At 36.2% G+C, this 19254-nt stretch overlaps 1 protein-coding gene across 6 annotated transcripts in view; it reads right to left on the bottom strand.

Annotated features, from left to right (window-relative positions):
- Positions 1-19254, bottom strand: part of CCSER2 (coiled-coil serine rich protein 2) — a 220742-nt gene that overhangs the window by 156781 nt on the left and 44707 nt on the right. For 4 of the 6 annotated variants that reach the window (XM_037049363.1, XM_037049368.1, XM_037049367.1 and 1 more), the window contains exons 2-3: positions 11427-12879; positions 8257-8453 (exon numbers count right to left, since the gene is read on the bottom strand). In XM_037049363.1, coding sequence (XP_036905258.1) covers positions 8257-8453; positions 11427-12840 — 1611 coding nt within the window. In that variant the 5' untranslated portion in view covers positions 12841-12879. Of the gene's footprint in view, positions 1-8256; positions 8454-11426; positions 12880-16539; positions 16661-19254 lie in introns of those variants that run through there. The other 2 variants (XM_037049364.1, XM_037049366.1) reach the window with 2 other exon arrangements.

The raw sequence follows: 19254 nt of genomic DNA, 5'->3' as shown, positions 1-19254 counted from the left end.
CTGCAAGGAACTGGCTTGCAACCCAGGCATGTGCCCTGACTGGGAATCGAACCTCGATCGTCTGGTTCGCAGGCCCGTGCTCAATCCACTAGGACTTTTATATTCTAATGAAGACATTAGGTCACTACTTTAAGTCTGTATAGCTTTAAATAAATATTTCCTTTCCTTTTCACAAACCTCTGGCATTGAGAGATGCCTTTCCTCTGGTGGCAAACAAGCAAACCTAGTGGTGGGTGGGTCCTTTCGGTAATAGTATATTGTACCCGCCTTGGCTCCCTGTCCTGTTACAAACTCACACAACTCCACTCTAGGAAGACAAACAACCCAATTAAAAAATGGGCAAAAGACTTAAATAGACACTTCTCCAAGGAGGACATACAGAGGAGCCAGAGACATATGAATACATGCTCAGCAACACTAGCCATCAGAGAGACGCAAATTAAAACCACAGTGAGATACTACTTCACACCAGTCAGAATAGCCATCATAAACAAAGCAAGAAACAACAAGAAAAAGGAACCCTAGTGCACTGTAGGTGGGAATGCAGACTGGTGCAGGCACTGTGGAAAACAGAATGGAATTTCCTCAGAAAACTGAGAATGGAACTGCCTTTGACCCAGCAATTAATTCCACTGCTGGGATTATATCCTAAGAACCCTGAAACACCAATTCAAAGAACCTACAAACCCCAGTGTTCATAGCAGCACAATTTACAACAGCCAAGTGCTGGAAGCAACCTAGGTGCCCATCAGTAAATGAGTGAATCAAAAAACTATAGTACATTTACACAATGGAATACTATGCAGCAGAGAGAAAGAAGGAGCTCCTACCCTTTTCAACAACATGGATGGAACTGGAGGGCATTACGCTAAGTATAATAAGTCAGGAGGTGAGGGACAAATACCATATGATCTCACCTTTAAGTGCCAACTAATCCACAAAAGAAAAAAGCAAACAAAATACAACCAGAGACATTGAAATTAAAAACAATCTGAGAGTAACCAGAACAGAGGTGGGAGGGGATAATGGGGGGAAGGATTTTCAGAAATGACTATAAAGGACACATGGACAAAACCAAAGGTAGCAGTGGAGGCAAGGGAGGGAGGTGGTTTTGGCTGGGTAGGGGGAAGTGGTGGGCAGGAAATGCAGGCAACTATAATTGAACAACAATAAAATGATTTGTTTAGAAAGATAACTGAAATCTCTAAACAGTTGGAAACAAAAAAAGAAATGAAGGTACAGTTACTTACTGGTGTGTCAAAAATAGTCAAGCAAAAGCTGGAATCTAAATTTTAAAGTGAAAAAGATTCTATTTAAATGATAAGGAGGTTCAATTTACTTACTATGTGATATAAGTCAAGGCTAACAAAACAGAAAAAGAAAACTAGACGCTTTCAGGGATCATCTGGTTCAACTACTTCTTTAGACTTCCTATAAAAATATTTCCAAAAATAAAATGACTCCATGTGATGATTCCTATATATTCCAGTGTTAGGAAATTAGAATCATGATAACACTGTAACAGTTCCAAGTCTTTCTCAATGAGCGCTCTCCTATTGGTTACAACACTGCAGCAAACAGGGTTCTGAGTATGGCTCACTGAGTTTACAAGTGAAAAAACTGTTTTTGCCTAAAATTCTGCAAGTATTGTAAGATATGATTCTGGTACTACCTACTAGAAAAAAATTGTTATATTTCACCTTCTAAAAAGTTAAATATCACAGCCCTGGCTGGTGTAGCTCAGTGGACTGAGCACGGGCCTGCGAACCAGAGGATCGTGGTTTGATTCCCAGTCAGGGCGCATGCCTGGGTTGCAGGCTGGTTCCCTGCAGGCCAACTCCCAGCAGGGGATGCACGAGAGGCAACCATACACTGATGTTTCTCTCCCTCTCCTTCCCCCTAAAGATAAATAAATAAATAAAATCTTTAAAATATATATATAAAAAGTTAAATATCAAAGATATTAAAAGTTTATTGAGTTTAAAAAATGCTCACTTATCTTGAGTAGATAGATACATGGCTACAAATCAAGACTCCCAGATAAAATATAATAATTAGTAAAGTTGTTCCCAATCTACCAATACCTATTTACTTTAAAATGCATCCAAATCTGAAACAGGAGTTAGTAACTGGCCCACAGCTCCTTCAAAATATTATTATAAAAATATTAAAGATGATGAATAAAAAGAAAGGAATTGCCATGCAAAGAACAAAGAAAACTTTGAATAAGTCCCCATGTCAGAGTTTTCAAGACCACCCCCAGGTTAGGTGACTCACAAAGAAGAATCCCAGGACTCAGCATAGCATCACAGTCACAGCTAAGGTTTGTTCCAGCAAAATAACAAAACAAAACAAGCAAAGAAAAAGATACATGGGGTGAAATTGAAGAAAATCAGGTATAAAGCTTCCAAGAGTCTTCTCCCAGTGGAATCACATAGGTGGTGCTTAAGTCCTCAAATAAGCAGGGACCACACATGAAAAGTGTTGCTATTATACATGTTCCTGAGAAATTCAGTAATTTTAATTGGGGGCTAGTTACATGAGCACTTCTACTTAGCACATAGCAAAATTCCAGAATCTCAGAAGAAAAGCATGTGCTCAGCATGAGCCACATTATTAGACACTTAAGGCACAGTGAACCACTCTGATCACTCAGGTAAAGTGTTATAACACTGTAGAGCAGGGGTGTCAAACTTATTTTCACCAGGGGCCACATCAGCCTCACAATTGCCTTCAAAGGGCCCAATGTAATTTTAGGACTGCATAAATGTAACTATTCCTTAAGTAGAGGCAAGGAGCTAGGTGCTGCCACCAAGGGTAGAAACAAGGTGCCGGGCGGGATAAAACAAGGGAGAGGGCTGGATTCAGCCCATGGGCCTTGTGTTGCCACCTGTGCTGTAAAGGCATTGTTTACCAGAAAGAGCTGGCCTTTCTAAGAACAATCTCAGGACTGCCAAGTTAAGTCTATTCTTCTCCCCAAGTATATTATGGAGGAATATTAACGAGAGTAAACTATTATGTCTCATACCAACCTTAGATAGATTAAAGTCTTAAATGTAAAAAAAAAAGTTAAAACAACTAGAAGATAATAAAATAATAATAAATAGCTAACATTTAGTGAGCTCTTGCTATATCCCTGGCATTGCATAGTTTATCTTTATGATCTTCCTTAATGTTTATAGCAACCCCATGAGTTATCCAGAAATGATACTCAAAATACTCAAAACCAGTATCAAATGACTGCTATCTCATTCCAGTGTGTACTTCCTAATATCAGCCCTGGAGACACCAGTAGGTACTACTATCAGTAGTACCTATGATATACTATCTCCATTTTAATTTTTAGAAAAGAAACAAACACACAGAATTCAAGATATACAGCTAGTACCTGAGAGAGATGAATTTTTTAAATTTAGCTTGTTCCAGAACCTGACTTTTAATCACTGAGCTATACTGCCCCTCAATACTTAAAAAAAAATGCCTATACAGCTCTAGGATGAGAAAGGATGTCTTACACACAAACACACCCGTAAATAAAAACATAATTTAATCACATCAAAATGTAAAACTATGTATGGTAAAAGGCATAATAAACAAAGTTCGAAGCTACTGGCTGAGAGGAGATTATTTATGACACTCTTAATAAGTATTAAATTTACACACAAGAAACTTTTCCTTACCAATAAAATAAAGGCAAAAACAAAAACAAAATAAAATTAGCAAAGTAGACAAGCAATTCACATAAAAGGAAACCAAACAGCCAGTAAATACATGAAAAATGATAACATTAATAATAATACTGGATATGCAAACTAAAATGGCACTCACAAGACTGGCTACATTTTTTAAAAATCAGATATTGGCAAGTAGGGTAAAGATGAGAAGCAACAGAAGTCTTCATTCACTGCTGAGAAGCATAAATTGGTAGAATTATTTTAGGGAGATACTTGACTACATCTAATAAAGCTAAAGATCCATATATCCTCTGATCCATTAATGGTATTCCTAGGTTTATATCCTAGAAAAACCCTGACATGTACATCAAAGACATCTGAATAAGAGTGTTCACTGCTTTACTGTCTTGATATTTTTTAGTATTACTGAGGAGAAACTCAAATGTACATTAGCTGGGGAACAGAGAAATACTGATATATTTAAATGATACCATATAGCATATTATACATATTATCCAGAAGTAAAAATGAATAAGCTACACATATAATATACATGTAACACAAAATTGAATTAAAAACATTGCAAAATATCATGCATCACTTAAGTAAGTTGTAAAACACACATACAAAGCAGTATTATGTATTGTTCACAGATAAGTAAATGCATTAAAATTTTTTAAAAAACTAAATATGACCTATACAACATGCCTTAGAATTCACTATTTTAAAAACAAACACATTAGAAGAAGCCCACTGTTAACGTTTATTACTATAGTGCTACTGAACACACTATTTACTATGTACGTACTAAAGCCTTCTCTTTATGTGACATCAGTGTATATATTTGCAGGGGGAAGGCTGAAAAGAGTCAATGTTCTAATTTCCACGTAAAAAGTTTGGAAGACAAAGACAAAATCAAACTAAAAGAAAGTAGAAAGGAAATAAAGATATGAGCCAAAATCAGTAAGACAGAAAAATAGTAAACAAAGACAAAAATCAGCAAAGCCCAAACTTGGTTCTTTGAAATGAAGAAAAAGAAGGGATCACGAATTACCAATATCAGCAATGAAAAAGTGGACATCACTACTATAAAGATGTTAATAAGATAATTCTCAACAACTTTCAGCAACAACTGACAACTCAGATGAAATGGACAAATTCTCAAAAGCCAACACAAGAAGAAATATACATATATATATTTTAACAGGCCAAGATCTATTTTAAAAATAAAATCTCTTATTAAAAACCTTCTCACAGCCCTGGCTGGTGTAGCTCAGTGGATTGAGCATGGGCCTGTGAACTACATGATTGCAATTCGATTCCCAGACAGGGCACATGCCTGGGTTGCAGGCCAGTTCCCAGCAGGGGACTCACAAGAGGCAACCATACATTTATATTTCTCTCCTTCTCTCTTTCCCTTACCCTCCAAAGATAAATAAATAAAATCTTTAAAAAAATACTTCTCACAAAGTAAATTCCAAGGTCAAAAGGTTTCATCAGTAAATTCCGTTATACCTTCAAGGAAGAAGTAACATCAAGGGCACATAAACTCTTGCAAAGAGGGCAAAAACCAGGAAAACACTTCTTAACTCACTTATGAAATCAGAATAACCCTGATACCAAAAGGTGACCAGCAAAAAAAGAGACAGAAAGACTGAGAGAGGGAGCATGAGTGCCCAATCTTATTCATGAACATAAACACAAAAACCCTAAATAAACAGGAAACAAATTTTAACATTTAAAAGGATAATACATTACAACCAAGTGAATTCATTCCAGGAATGAAAAGGTGGATTAATATTTAAAAATCAAGAAATGCAATCTACCACACTAACAGCAAATACATAACAGAATAATAATAATCTGAACAATTTCAATAGTAGAGAAAGCATGGGGTAACAATTAACATTCACTGACAACAAAAATTCAGTAAATGAAATAAAAGGAAACTTCCTTATCTGACGAAAGATGTGTATTAATCACCCAACACACATGCACACATACAGAAACTCAAATGGTAAACTATTAAAACTTTCCTCAAATTCTATCATCATTTCGATTCATATTATGTTAGAGGTCCTAACAAATGTAGTAAAGGGGAGGGGAGGGTAATGGGGACTTTGCAAGTGGTATGATTGTGCAGTACATGTAGAATTCACATCCACAGGCAAATTATTAGACTAATAAGTGAATTTACCAAGGTCATTGGAAAAATAGGTCAAAATACAAAAACCAAGTATATTTGCACATACAACACAAACTTCAAAAACAAAAATTTAAAGTACCATTTATAACAACAAAATAAGATACCTAAAATAAAGCAAATATCTACAAAATTTTACAGACAAGTACAAAAAAAATTAGCAAAAAGTATTTCTAAAGTCCCAAATAAATAGAACAACTACTGACATACATCATGCATTGGAAGACTTGCTATAGTATGTCAATTTTTCCCAAATTCACCAAAAAATTCAATGTAATCCCAATCCAAAATTCCTGCAGGATTCTTGCAGAAATTGACAGGTTCATTTTAATATTTACATAGATTGAAAAAGGTGAGTTAAGCAAACCCTGGAAAAGAAAAAAGATGGAAGACTTACACTACCAGATGTTGATAGTTATTTTAACGCTACGGTAATTAAAACAGTGTAGCAATGACATAAGGATAAGCAAAAGGACCAATGAACCAAAAGAGTCAAAAAATATATGACAAAAATAACCTTAGAGTAGAGAGAAGGAAAGATGAGTTTTCAAAAAAAATTAATCTTGACCTCTACCTCACACCATGCACAGGAATAATTTCCAGATGGCTTTGTAGCTCTAAATGTGAAAGGTTAGAAAACATATATTTTATTTGTACTAAAACAAATGTTTTAAAGGTTAGAAAACACTATCACAATATATCTTACACTTTTCAATTTCTGCCATCAATTCTCCATTATTTTTCGGACTGCCTCCCTTTTTGATCAGAAGACCTCAAATCTTAAAAACTAATGGTCAATCCAGGTGCATATGAACTGTTAAAAGCTATTTTATCATTAAGTTACAGGACCTGTGAACTGAATATGGTGAACCTTCTGAGAAATGTCAAGTACTAAGTGGATTATTGTTGCCATCTGCTGGACACAATGTTCATTTCCACTTCAATCACATTTGCTTTAAAAAGTCCTAGTAACAAGCACATAAGATCCTAAAATGTAATTTTTTCTTAACTTCTTTTTATCTAATAGGATAGAGATACTCTCTTTGAATTAAATCTGTAACCTCTCTATGTTTGTGCAACTTAATGAACCTTTGGTAACAATGGTTATTTTTTCCAAGTTACAGGTTTATATGAGTATAAAAAAGTTACATTGCCTGAAATCCACTTAAAATTTAATATATCCACAAAGCCTACCAATTTTCCATACACCTACTAAAAAATCATATTTTATATGATTTTATAATAAATAAGTACAAGAGTCACTTTACACACCAAGTACACTTTAAACATATGGCATATCATATACATTACTTGCAACATTTCTTAAAATACACATGTATAAATAAATATGCATGGCAGGTTTTCTAGTACTCACCCATATTTGGTTTCCTTGCCTTCCAAGCACATGGGAAAATTGCTTAGTACATAAGAAGTACATAACATTAGTGTGGGTCATAAGCTGTACGTGCAAGTTCCATGCGCCATCTGCAGGCCAAAGCTAGTAATTGCATGTTTGAGACTTGCACTCTTCCTCTACCACAGTGACAAGATGGTAAAGTCTCAAGGTAAAACAGCTTAGAACACTTAAGAGGCTGCTCTAGAGAGTTGTTCATAACTACAATAAACTTTGTAAGAATAAAAAATGTTCTATTCTGTTAAGTAAGCTCCTCAGAGTTGGCACAATGTCACCAAGCCTAGCTTAAGCCAGGGTTTCTCAAATGTAGTACTACTGACATCTTGAGCTCGATACTTCTTTGCTCTGTGTGCTGTCCTGTGCATTACAGGACATTAAGCAGCATTCCTGGTGTTTGCCCTTTATTTACCAATAGCACCCCTCAATGTGACAACCAAAAATGTCTCTTGACATTGCCCTTCCCTCTACTTTGAGAACCATTAGCCTAGCTTAACAGAATACAAATGTCTCTAAGTATATATGTACGTATTACAAATGTATGTATAAGACTACACTTATTTAACCACACCATGTGACACAAATACACACTTGACTGTGTATTAAGACCAGATGTTTTGTAGACCCTTAATGGATATAAATTTCCATTCTCAAACTAGGAGAGCTAGTTAGTTCACTAACTTAAAAATAATCCAATCAATATCACAAGTCTCTCTAGCAGGAGTGTGCAACCTGCAGCCTGCAGGCTGCATCCTGCTCAGGATGGCTATGAAAGCAGCCTAAGACAAATATGTAAATTTACTTAAAACATTATGAGATTTTTTTGTGATTACATGTCACAATGTATTTAATATGTGGCCCAGAAGAAGACTTCTTCCAGAGTGGCCCAGAGATGTCAAAAGGTATCACACCCCTGCTGCAGTAAGGCAAACAAATCATTCCAAAAGAATATAGAATTCCATACATACTATGCTGTTCATTTCAGAGGACTCATAGCTCCCAACTGGGTGGACATTTCCAATGGGCTCCAAGCCCTCTTCATCCCACATGTATGTTCCATCAGAGCTATCAGATGGAGAGAGTTCAAATGAAGAACCAACTCTGTAGTCTGTATCTGGTGAAATCAAGTTATTCCCAGAATTATGTTTCGTACATTCACTCCTGTCTTCGATTGTTTTTTTAAAAAGAGAAAGAGAAAGTTATTAATTCACAAAATATAACTATTTTTCAGGTTCCAAAAATACAAATTATGTTTTTATATTATAATAATTCGATATATTATAGCAAAAAGTTTAGTATAAAGCATTCACACCTGTAGCATTTTCTAACTTCTAAACCATAAATAAATCCAAAGGTATTTCACCTACTGAAATGTTTCTCAATAGATATAAAGAAAATTCACTGGGTCATCTTTCACTTCTGTAACATTTCTAGAAATGTAAGTAAAGCCTAATATTCCTTTAATATTTTCTAAGATACTTATATTTAAGCACTAGCCAGGAAACTCCTTCCTCTGTGTATATTATTCCTCACAGTTGCCTCCTTATAAGGAAAAAAGTTGTTCTGGCAAACACTCCTAACTAGAACACTCTCACACAGTCAGGGGTTATACACATCTCCAGGTATGGCCCAGTGCCTTGACCAGGCCACATGCCTTTATCCAATCCCTTCAGTTTGTTCTTCTTTCAGGTTATATAAGCACAAATATAAATTTTCTGGGGCACCTAGTGCTAAGAAAACCAAGAATAAGAGGAAATGTTTAACATATGCTATCTCACTTTCCTTAATTAAAAAAATTAAGCTCTTCCAAAAGTATTAACTATATAAAGATTGCTCTAGAAAGAAATCTAAGTCTTTTGTTAAAAAAAATAAAATTTCCTAGGATAAGAAAATTCATTAGATTAAACATAACTGCTCATTTATCTTTTGGTATAGTGTTACTCCTAAAAAAGAGCAATGATCTACTATCCTAAGAAAAGAGATAGTTTAAAATGGTATGCCAGACTTCTGATCAAGATGGAGGTACAGGTAACATGACTTGCCTCCATGAACAACTATAGCAAGAAATATAGCTACACTACAAAACAAATATCCCCGGGAATTGTCATAAAATTGAGCTATGTGGAAGTCAGACAACTAAGGATTTAAAGAAGCCACATTCATCCAGATGGGTACAAGAGGCAGAGACTTGGAGAGGCACAGAGAGGTGTGGAAATGTGGTGCAGAGATGAGAATAGGCAGTCTCACACCCACGTGTTGTGGATAAAAAATAGGAGGAATACTTTAGGAGTGAGGGATTCCAGAACAGACCATCCAGCCCAGGGTCTCAGCACCAAGAAGATAAATCCCCGTAACTTCTGGCTGTAAAAACCAGTGGGGGTTGGTGAAGCAGAAGAAACTGTGTCCTCTTAAAGGGCCCAAAACGGACACAGAATTCACACAGACCCACCCCCTCTCAGATTCAGCACCAGGGCAACAGCTGCAGGGGTACCAGTGACATATGAGAAGAAAGTGAAGTGCAAGTGGGAAGACAAATTCCTCCCAAACAAAACTCCAGAGGCCAGGCAGTGGCACTGTCCCCTCCATGAGCCCTCCCAAACACAGAGCAAGAGTGGAGACATGGGTTGCCCTGCCCTCATGATTACCTAAGGCTCCACCCCATACAACTTAACAGGGGTACTAAGAAGAGGAATCAACGTAGCAGCTCTACCTAATACACAGAAACAAACACAAGGAAGCTGCCAAAATGAGGAGACAAAGAAACATGACCCAAGTGAAAGAACAAAACAAAACTCCAGAAAAAGAACTAAATGAAATGGAGATAAGCAACCAATAAGATGCGCAGTTCAAAACTCTTGGCTATCAGGATGCTCCAGGAACTCACTGGGTACATTAATGCCATAAAAAAGACTCAGGAAAAAATGAAGGCTGCACTAAGTGTGATAAAGCAAAATCTACAGGGAACCAACAGTGAAGAGGATAAACCTGAGAATCAAATCAATGATTTGGAACATACGGAAGAAAAAAGCATTCAATCAGAAGAGAAGGAAGGAAAAATAATTTTTAAAAAACGAGAACAGACTTAAGAACCTCTGCGACATCTTTAAATGCACCAACATCCAAATCATACAGGTGCCTGAAGGAGAAGAGGAAGAACAAGAAATTGAAAACTTACTTTAAAAAATAATGAAAAAAAACTTCCCTAATTTGGTAAAGGAAACAGACATACAAGTCCAGGAAGCACAGAGTCCCAAACAAGATGGACCCAGAAAGGACCACACCAAGACACATCATAATTAAAATGCCAAAGGTTAATGATAAAAAGCTAATCTTAAAAGCAGCAAGAAAGAAGCAGAGAGTTACCTACAAGGGAGTTCTCATAAGACTGTGAGCTGATTTCTCAAAAGAAACTTTGCAGGCAAGAGACTGGCAAGAAGTATTCAAAGTGATGAAAAGCAAGGTCCTACAACTTAGATTACTCTGTCCAGCAAAGCCATCATTTAGAATTGAAGGGCAAATAAAGTGTTTCCCATACAAGGTAAAACTAAAGGAGTTCATCCTCTCCTAGCCATTATTATATGAAACGCTAAAGGCAATTGTATAAGAAAAAGAAGATGGTCAAAATTATGAACATTAAAATGGCATTAAATTCCCAACTATCAGTAATTGAATCCAAGTAACAAACTAAGCAAACAAGCAGAACAGGAACAGAACCACAGATATAGAGATCCTGTGAAGGGTTATCAGCTAGGAGGGGGAGGAACAAAGGAGGGGAAAGGTGCAAGGATTAAGAAGCACAAACTGGTAGGTGCAAAACAGACAGGTGGATGTTAGAACAATAACATCCAGGAAATGGAGTAGCCAAAGAACTTTAACAGTCAAAAAAGAACAAAGGTAAGATACTTTAGGAGAAGAATGTTTTTATTGATATTCTAAAGTGAAAAATGGGACAGGAAGCAAAAGCCACAAGAAAGAAAAATGTTGCCCCACTACTATCTTATATAGATTCATCCCTCGATGAAACTGATATCATGGAATTAATAAAAGATTAATGCAAATGTAAATTTACATTAATGTAAATGTATTCAGTTATATTATCTGGGAGAAAGCATATAAACTTAAGGATATTAATATTTACCAGAGACACTTATATCTATCCAGTCATCAGTTTTACTGAAGGATTTTTCATTTTCCTTGGAGGAATCAAATATATCCTTTGATGGTACATTTTCATCCTTTTCTTCTTTGAGAGAAATTTTCTCTGGAGTTATTCGCGTTCTGTTGGAATCTTCTATATCTATAAAATCATCACTGAAGTCTTCACTTAAATCATTCTTATCAGAAGATGACAAAGAAGATAGGGAAATATCATCCACATCATCACTCAAGTATCTAATTTTAGCATCATGCTTCATGGTCTGGCCATTTTCTGTTCTATAATTATCATTTTCAATCAGCTCTTGGTCCTTGTCAGTAGCTCTGTCCTTAGCCAAAAGTGCAGTATCTTCCTCTACATATGTGCCAGCAGGTGAATTTTTATTACCATCAACTGTGATAGTCCCAGAAAATGGAGATCGACTAGATTTCAGCAGAGGGGGATGAGCCATCCTATAACCCAAAGTGGAAGTTATACCTGGGCCATTTGGTATAGCCAACTTCTTTCCACTAGCAGCATAAGGCCTGTTCAATTCATACCCTAGTTCATTCCCATTGAGTACTTCTGACTGCTGGGAATTTCTTGTTAGCACAGTTGACCTCAGAGGCACTCTAATGGGCAGCTGTTGGTTCTGATAAGGCTTACTAAGATCTGCAGCTCTATTGAAGGAATGTGACCTGGTTATAGATGAAGGTGGAAGGAATGAATTCTGAATGGAATGTGAAAAACTTTGTGACCTTACCATTTTTTCACAAGTAAGAGATTTAACATTGTCTAGGGCTTGTGCTAAACTTTCTCCAGAACTGCTTCTGGTAGCACAGGAGTTTGCTCTAGGCCTTTGTATGCTACCAGCCAATCGATTTCCAAAAAATCCATTCAGCTGTGATTTTGGAGCACTGATTGAAGAATATGAAGTCCTTCCTAATAAAGTGCCTTTGGTGAATTTACTCAAATTAGATGGTCCAGACAAAGACTTTTGTTTTAACCCTTCTGTAGATGATACAAACATAGTGGATGGCTTTGCTAACTTCGATGTGAATAAAGAAACACTTTTCAAACCTCCCTTTATCCCATTTTTAGCAAACATTCCTTGAGCAGGTGTATGTTTTTCAGGATTAATTACTTTATCATGTGAATTTTGGGTACCACTAGACTCTTCGGTACTTTGTGCACTAAGTTGGTATTTAGTTGCAGGTCTCCAATTCAATGGATGAGATGATGGACAATCAGAGCCATTATTTTTGATGTAACTTTTCACACTGCTACTCTTGGAAGTTCCTAATAAATTAACGGGTGTCCCACTTGACATTGGCTGCAGTGTACTTCTTACAGATTTTGTTCCATACTTTGGCAACTTGGAACCCAAAAAAGTCTTGATTTGTGTTTTTTCTTCCATGAGCTATAATGTACATTTGTTCTTAAAATTCGACAGAATCTGAGGAGAAAAAAAAAACAACAGATTACACATCCCTAAATAAGGACAAACATAAATTATTACATAATGTGAATGGACATTTTTTACATATTAAATGCAACAAAGCCCCACCACTACTCATGATTCTTACAGAACTCAAAAATATTGAATGCAGCGCTGGCTGGTGTAGCTCAGTGGATTGAGCACAGGCCTGCGAACCACACGATCGCAGTTCGATTCCCAGTCAGGGCACATGCCTGGGTTGTAGGCCAGTTCCCAGAAGGGGACTCACAAAAGGCAACCATACATTGATATTTCTCTCCTTCTCTCCTTCCCTTCTTCTCTAAAGATAAATATTTTTTTTAAATATTGAATGCAATGATTAAATTAGTAATTTATGTTAGAATAAAGAATATTTTTATAAACACTTTATATACCTGATCTATGAATGATGATAGCAAAATCCAGAAATAATAAAATTAGACTAAAGAATATATTTTTAAAAAATTACTTCTGTAGCATATATTTTAATTTTAATCCAACTTATTCTTTCACATCAGGTACTATATTATGTCCTTTAACAATATGAACATGTGACTTTCAGTTTATTCATAAGCATACATGATCTTATAAAACCTAGACGACATGTTTAAACTTTCACAATTCAAGCCATGGGAAGGATACAGGTAAAGACTACAACAGCACCAAAAAGACACTACAGTTAGTGTTAGAATAAAAAGTATAATGATTTAATAAAGTTGAGTAGTCCATTAATCTCAACCTCTCCAATTTATTTTAAAGGTAATACAACGAAGAGAAAAAGATTCAATGCATAGATAAGAACATAAAACTAGAAACAATTAGTGTTCTTTATTTAACTGTTTAGTAAATTATGATATGTCATATGATGAGATTAAAAAGGTGAGACAGAAATATTAAAATATTTACCTTAACATTAACAGAAATATGATATGGTCATAACCTATATGTTCATTGAGATTATGTTAAATTGCATTAAAGCACTCACAAGAAATGCAAAAAAAGGAAAACTACATATTTAAGGGTCACTGATGTTTTTAAAGTTATGTATCTTTAGGATATTGTCTTTGTTAGTTTTACTTTTTTTAATTTAAAAATTGGTTCCAAAGTCATCCCTGACCTTAAGAATTTAGAGAATTTCCAGAGTGTATATGTGTTATTAACTACGTCAAGAGTAATACTTAGGAAACCATACAGACTTTTGAGTAAAGATGGGGCGGTGAAGCAGAATTACCAAACTTCTTGTCCCCAATAATTTTTTTTAAAAAAGGAAAAAATATGCATATGTGTGTATGTGTGCATGTGTAATTTTTTTTTAGCAAAAAACCCACCAGCTACTGTCAAACAAGAAACTGTTTAAACTAAGTACCTCTAAACATTAAAAAGTGGACAGTGAGATTCTGTGCAAATGGTCTGGATCCTAGCCTGATTACACGGCCTGGAAGCAGTAGTGCGAAAAATAGGTGGGTTAATAAAACTTGAATGTTTTCATGAATATCCTCCAGTTTGGAAAGAACGGTCCGATGTGGCATGCCCTAGAAAAGTCTAGGAAACATCTTCAGCACAGAAGCTTTGAAACCTCAGCTGAGGCAGAGTGGCCACCAGAACCTGTTGACTTCCAAGGCACTATTATGAACTGCGGGAAGAGTCTGCTACTACAAATATGTTATTTACACCCTGAACAGGATGGAGTGAGAACACTTAACAAAATCTAAAGAAACAGGAAAAACAGAGAGGCTGAGGTGTCAGAAAAGCTCTTCCCCCAACACCACCTTCTACCCTTCTACTAAAGAGAACACAGAGAACAACACAAGGTGTACTCAGGGGGTGCAGTAAAAGAAGGAAACAGTCAGAGCTAAGGTGAAAAAGGCTTGGGGAAATAACTCGTTACAACAGGGCAAATACAATGTCTGGTCTAGATGTCTAAGCCTGCACCTAGCAAGATAAAAAGTAATCACCACTCAACTGTATATGTAACAGTGGATTCTTTTGACATTGTTTCCGTAAGTGCTGAGTCTGACTAACAGACAAAAGCTTGTAGATGAAGAACACGTTTGTATAAGAATCCTAGGAACTAAATTCAAAAGATACAGATTCCCAACTTCAGGCATCCTAACTTTGGGAGATTTGCTGACTGACCTTTGAGAATGAAGCCAGGATCACATAAAATCAGGATGATGTAAACCCAGGATGACTAGCCTAGGATGACTAGCCCAGGATGATGCACACTGGACCATCATATTAGCCTTATCAGAATGGACTGTGCTAGTCTTTACACAGAAACCTTTTCAACCTCCTTCCTTGATCTGTTGGTTCTGTTCGCCTCTCCCTCCCTGTAAAAACCTGTGCCTCCACTGAAATGGTGGAGATGGGCTTTGAGGCATGAGCCCTGCATCTTCCAGGTGGCCAGCACCTAAAAATAAACCACTTTTTACATCAGCACCTGCTTCTGGTGTATTGGCTTTCATAGGAGCAGGCAGCCAGAATGGCCGTTTGGTTACATACAAACAAAGGGGTGGAAGGAAGGAGAGATATACAAATGATGACTATAGCATGAAAAACAAAGGAAGAACCCAGTCTGAAAAGAAAAAAAAAAAAACATGAGGAAATCTCCAGTGGGTTTTTTGTAAAGAGAAAAAGCGCACAGACTTAATAGAAAATATCCCTAAAATAAAGGAGAAAAAATCTACAGAAGAGAAGGAAAAGTAAACTAAACCATAGATTCAAATACATATTGAGGCTAAGTTAATAAAGTACCAAAAATAAAGACAATTCTCCAAGAATAAAGGCAGAAAAAAATCATGTTGTAAAGAAAATTTTAAGACTTCGGAATAAGCAAGAGAGTACTGGATACCCTTCCAATGAAATGGCTGAAGCTTCCATGGTAATTTAATCCTACAGGAGTTATCATTGGGCTATTTTACAACTCTGTGAAAACAGAGGTTAACATATAGAAAATTAACAGTAATGCATATATTTATAGTCTACAGATATGCAAGTAAATTGTCCTAAACAGCTGACTTCCTTCCACGGCTCTGGAAGAAGCCAGCCTTGTATCCATTTGCAAATTCACTTTAATATTCCTGATCTATAAATATACCTGTTCTTTGCATTCTCCTTTGAACCAGCTATAATATCTCTCAGACTGCCTTGTAAATAGTAAGATAAACAAAATCTTAAACGTGTTCTTTTGATATCTGAATGGAAGTCATAAATTTTTCTTTTCTAAAATATAACTTTTAACAGTTTGGAAATTCCACCAAGATTCCCAGTAGATTCACCCCTCAGAGCTGGGTCATTTCTTTGCCAGAATGGTACACATCACAGCTTTAGCCCAGATGTGTCTTTGTCTTCCAGAAGTGAATCAAGAACAGCAACAGAACTTTGCTAACTCTGTCTTTCTAATTTTAATTTGCTTCTCTTCTAATTTTGTCTTGTTTTACCTTTTAGTTTTTGGGTTTTTTTTTATGGTAAGTTATTCCCCTTGGTGTATGATTGTGAATTTGATTATATAGATTGCCATTTAGGAATCTTTATAAACAAATTAATGGTTCCATGGGTATTCAACCCATGGCCCATGGGCTGAATGCAGCCCAACACAAAATCATAAATTTACTTAAAATATTTTATTTTTGTGCTCACCAGTTTTTGTTAGTGCTTGTGTATTTATGTTGAGGCCCAATACAACTCTTCTTGTTCCATTTTGGCCCAGAGATGCATAAAGGTTGGACGCCCCTGGCATGTATCTGTTCTGTGTTGGGTGAGAGAAAACGGAAAATCTGATTCATTAGTTACTTGTTCATTTATCTCTTTTGTGTACCTGTTTTGAGCTCAAGTCAATTTAGAATGTCACACTGACAGAAAGGAGAACAGCTTTTTGGTATCTGGATAAGTCCAGTTTTATATTTCTGTGTTAACTCTACAGCCATGGCTAAAATTGTAAAATAGAAATGATAAAGTTTCTTGGTGCTTGTATGGTTATGTGTCTATAATTCATGAAGGTCTTTACCTTTCTTTCTGAGTATAGAAGGCTTTCCTAACTACAAAGAGTACTAATAAATTATATTACAAAAACTTATAAAGCAACTCTGTTCTGACTGGCTTACAGAGATAAATATGCAGTTATATAAATTGAATATTACCAAAATTCCCAGAAAATAAGTAAGCTTGTCTAATATTTTAATTGTGTTATATTTTCTTAATTACTCTTACAGAAACTGACTCAGAAAGGTTTTAAGAACCAAGTTCATATAAATAGATCATTACAAAGTAAGAGAGAATGCTAAAACATTGATAAGCATAATTTCAAGTTCATACGCTTTTGCTTCTTGTTGTATGCTACATACAGAATGTATCTTTGGAACACATAATTAATGTGTTCCTTTTTTCTACATTGAGAATTGTACACTGGATCCCATTTTTATAAAAGTAACTGATGATAGATAGAAACAGATACCACATATATGTGTGTAAATATATGTAAACACAATAAACTGTTAATAGTAGTTACTATGAGAGAAGTGAAAATTAGGTAAAAGGAGGCTACTTTTTACCTTTAAATCATTATTATTTATATATTTGCATATGTTCACATTCTTTCCATTTAAAAAACTTTTAAATAAAAACTGCATTTTAAAAATAAAACCCATCTACTCAATACCAAAACAAGACTTAACAGTTCAATCTAACCAAAAAATTATTTAAAATTAAGTTTAATATTATATAGAACATATTTAAAGGACATAATAAAGTAATACTGGGTAAAAAAATATTTTTTACTCAATACATTCCATTTCATAATTCCACTTCACAAATTCCATTTCATTTTCTCCAGACTTCGACCTAAGTTTAATTATGTTTTACTTACCAATTTTATCTTTAAAATTGATTCTAAATTCACTATTTCCATTCCACAATTCTAGTGCTTACCCTCACCTTCCCTTTCTGCATTACTACAAAGGCTTCCTACATTATCAAGACTCAATCTTTTCTAGCCAGGATGGAGGTGTAGGCAGACACACTGTGCCTCCTTGCACAACCAAAGAAGGACAACAACAAATTTAAAAACAAAAGACAACCAGAACTGACAGAAAATTGAACTGTATGGAAGTCCGACAACCAAGGAGTTAAAGAAGAAACATTCATCCAGACTGGTAGGAGGGGCAGAGATGGGCAGCCAGGTGGAGAAGACTTGAGGAAAGACAGCAGCTGGAGAATCAGGCAAGGCAGCAGCTTGCAGACTGGGTGGTACCACATTGGCATGCAGATAAACCAGGAGGAACAACTAGGGAGAGAGACAGACTGCACAACCCACGGTTCCAGTGCAGGGAAATAAAGTCTCAAGCCACTGATGAAAAACACCTGTGGGCGTCAAGGTGGCAGCAGGCAAAACTCCCAGCCTCACAGGAGAATTATTTGGAGAGACCCACAGGGTCCTGAAATGTACACAAATTCACCCACCCATGAATCAGCTCCAGAAGGGCCCAATATGATTGTGGGTTGTGGGGCAGGGGGTGGGGGAAAGTGACTGAAAACCAGCAGAGAGCAGAGCAAACAGCAGTGTTCCCTTTTGGGCCCTTTCCCCAATGGCAACCAGCAATTTGTCCTGCCCTGGTGAACACCTAAAGCTCCACCCCTTACCAGATAATGGGAGTGCCTGGACGAAAATGAAATGACCCAAATGAAAGAACAGTTCAAAGCTCCAAAAAAATACAACTAAGAGATGAAGAGGTAGCCAACCTATCAGATGCACAGTTCAAAACACTGGTAATCGGGATGCTCCAGAACTCACTGGTACTTCAACAGCATAAAAAAAGACCCTGGCAGCAATGAAGGTTGCATTAAGTGAAATAAATAAAAATCTACAGGGAACCAAGAGTGACAGGAAGAAAACCGGGACTCATACCAATGATTTGGAGCAGAAGGAAAAAAGAAACATTCAACCAGAACAGAATGAAGAAACAAGAATTTAAAAAAAAATGAGGAGAGGCTTAGGAACCTACAGGACATCTTTAAATGTTCCAACATCCAAATTATAGGGGTACCAGAAGGGGAAGAGGAAGAGCAACAAGTGGAAAACTTATCTGAACAAATAATAAAGGAGAACTTCCTCAACCTGGCAAAGGAAATAGACTTTCACAAAGTCCAGGAAGCTCAGAGAGTCCCAAAGAAGTTGGACCCAAGGAGGAACAAGCCAAGGCACATCATAAGTGCATTGGCCAAGATTAAAATGAAGGAGAGAATCTTAAAAGCAGCAAGAAAAAGGAGACAGTTACCTACAAAGGATTTCCCAGCAGACTATCAGCTGATTTCTCAAAAGAAACATTGCAGGCTACAAGGAGCTAGAAAGAAGCATTC

The sequence above is a fragment of the Sturnira hondurensis genome, unplaced genomic scaffold, assembly GCF_014824575.4.
Source record: "Sturnira hondurensis isolate 20B ecotype Veracruz unplaced genomic scaffold, ASM1482457v3 Scaffold0006496, whole genome shotgun sequence".
Classification (NCBI taxonomy): Eukaryota; Metazoa; Chordata; class Mammalia; order Chiroptera; family Phyllostomidae; genus Sturnira; species Sturnira hondurensis.
The sequence above is the reverse complement of the archived record's forward strand: the minus strand, read 5'-3'. Positions and strand labels throughout refer to the sequence as shown.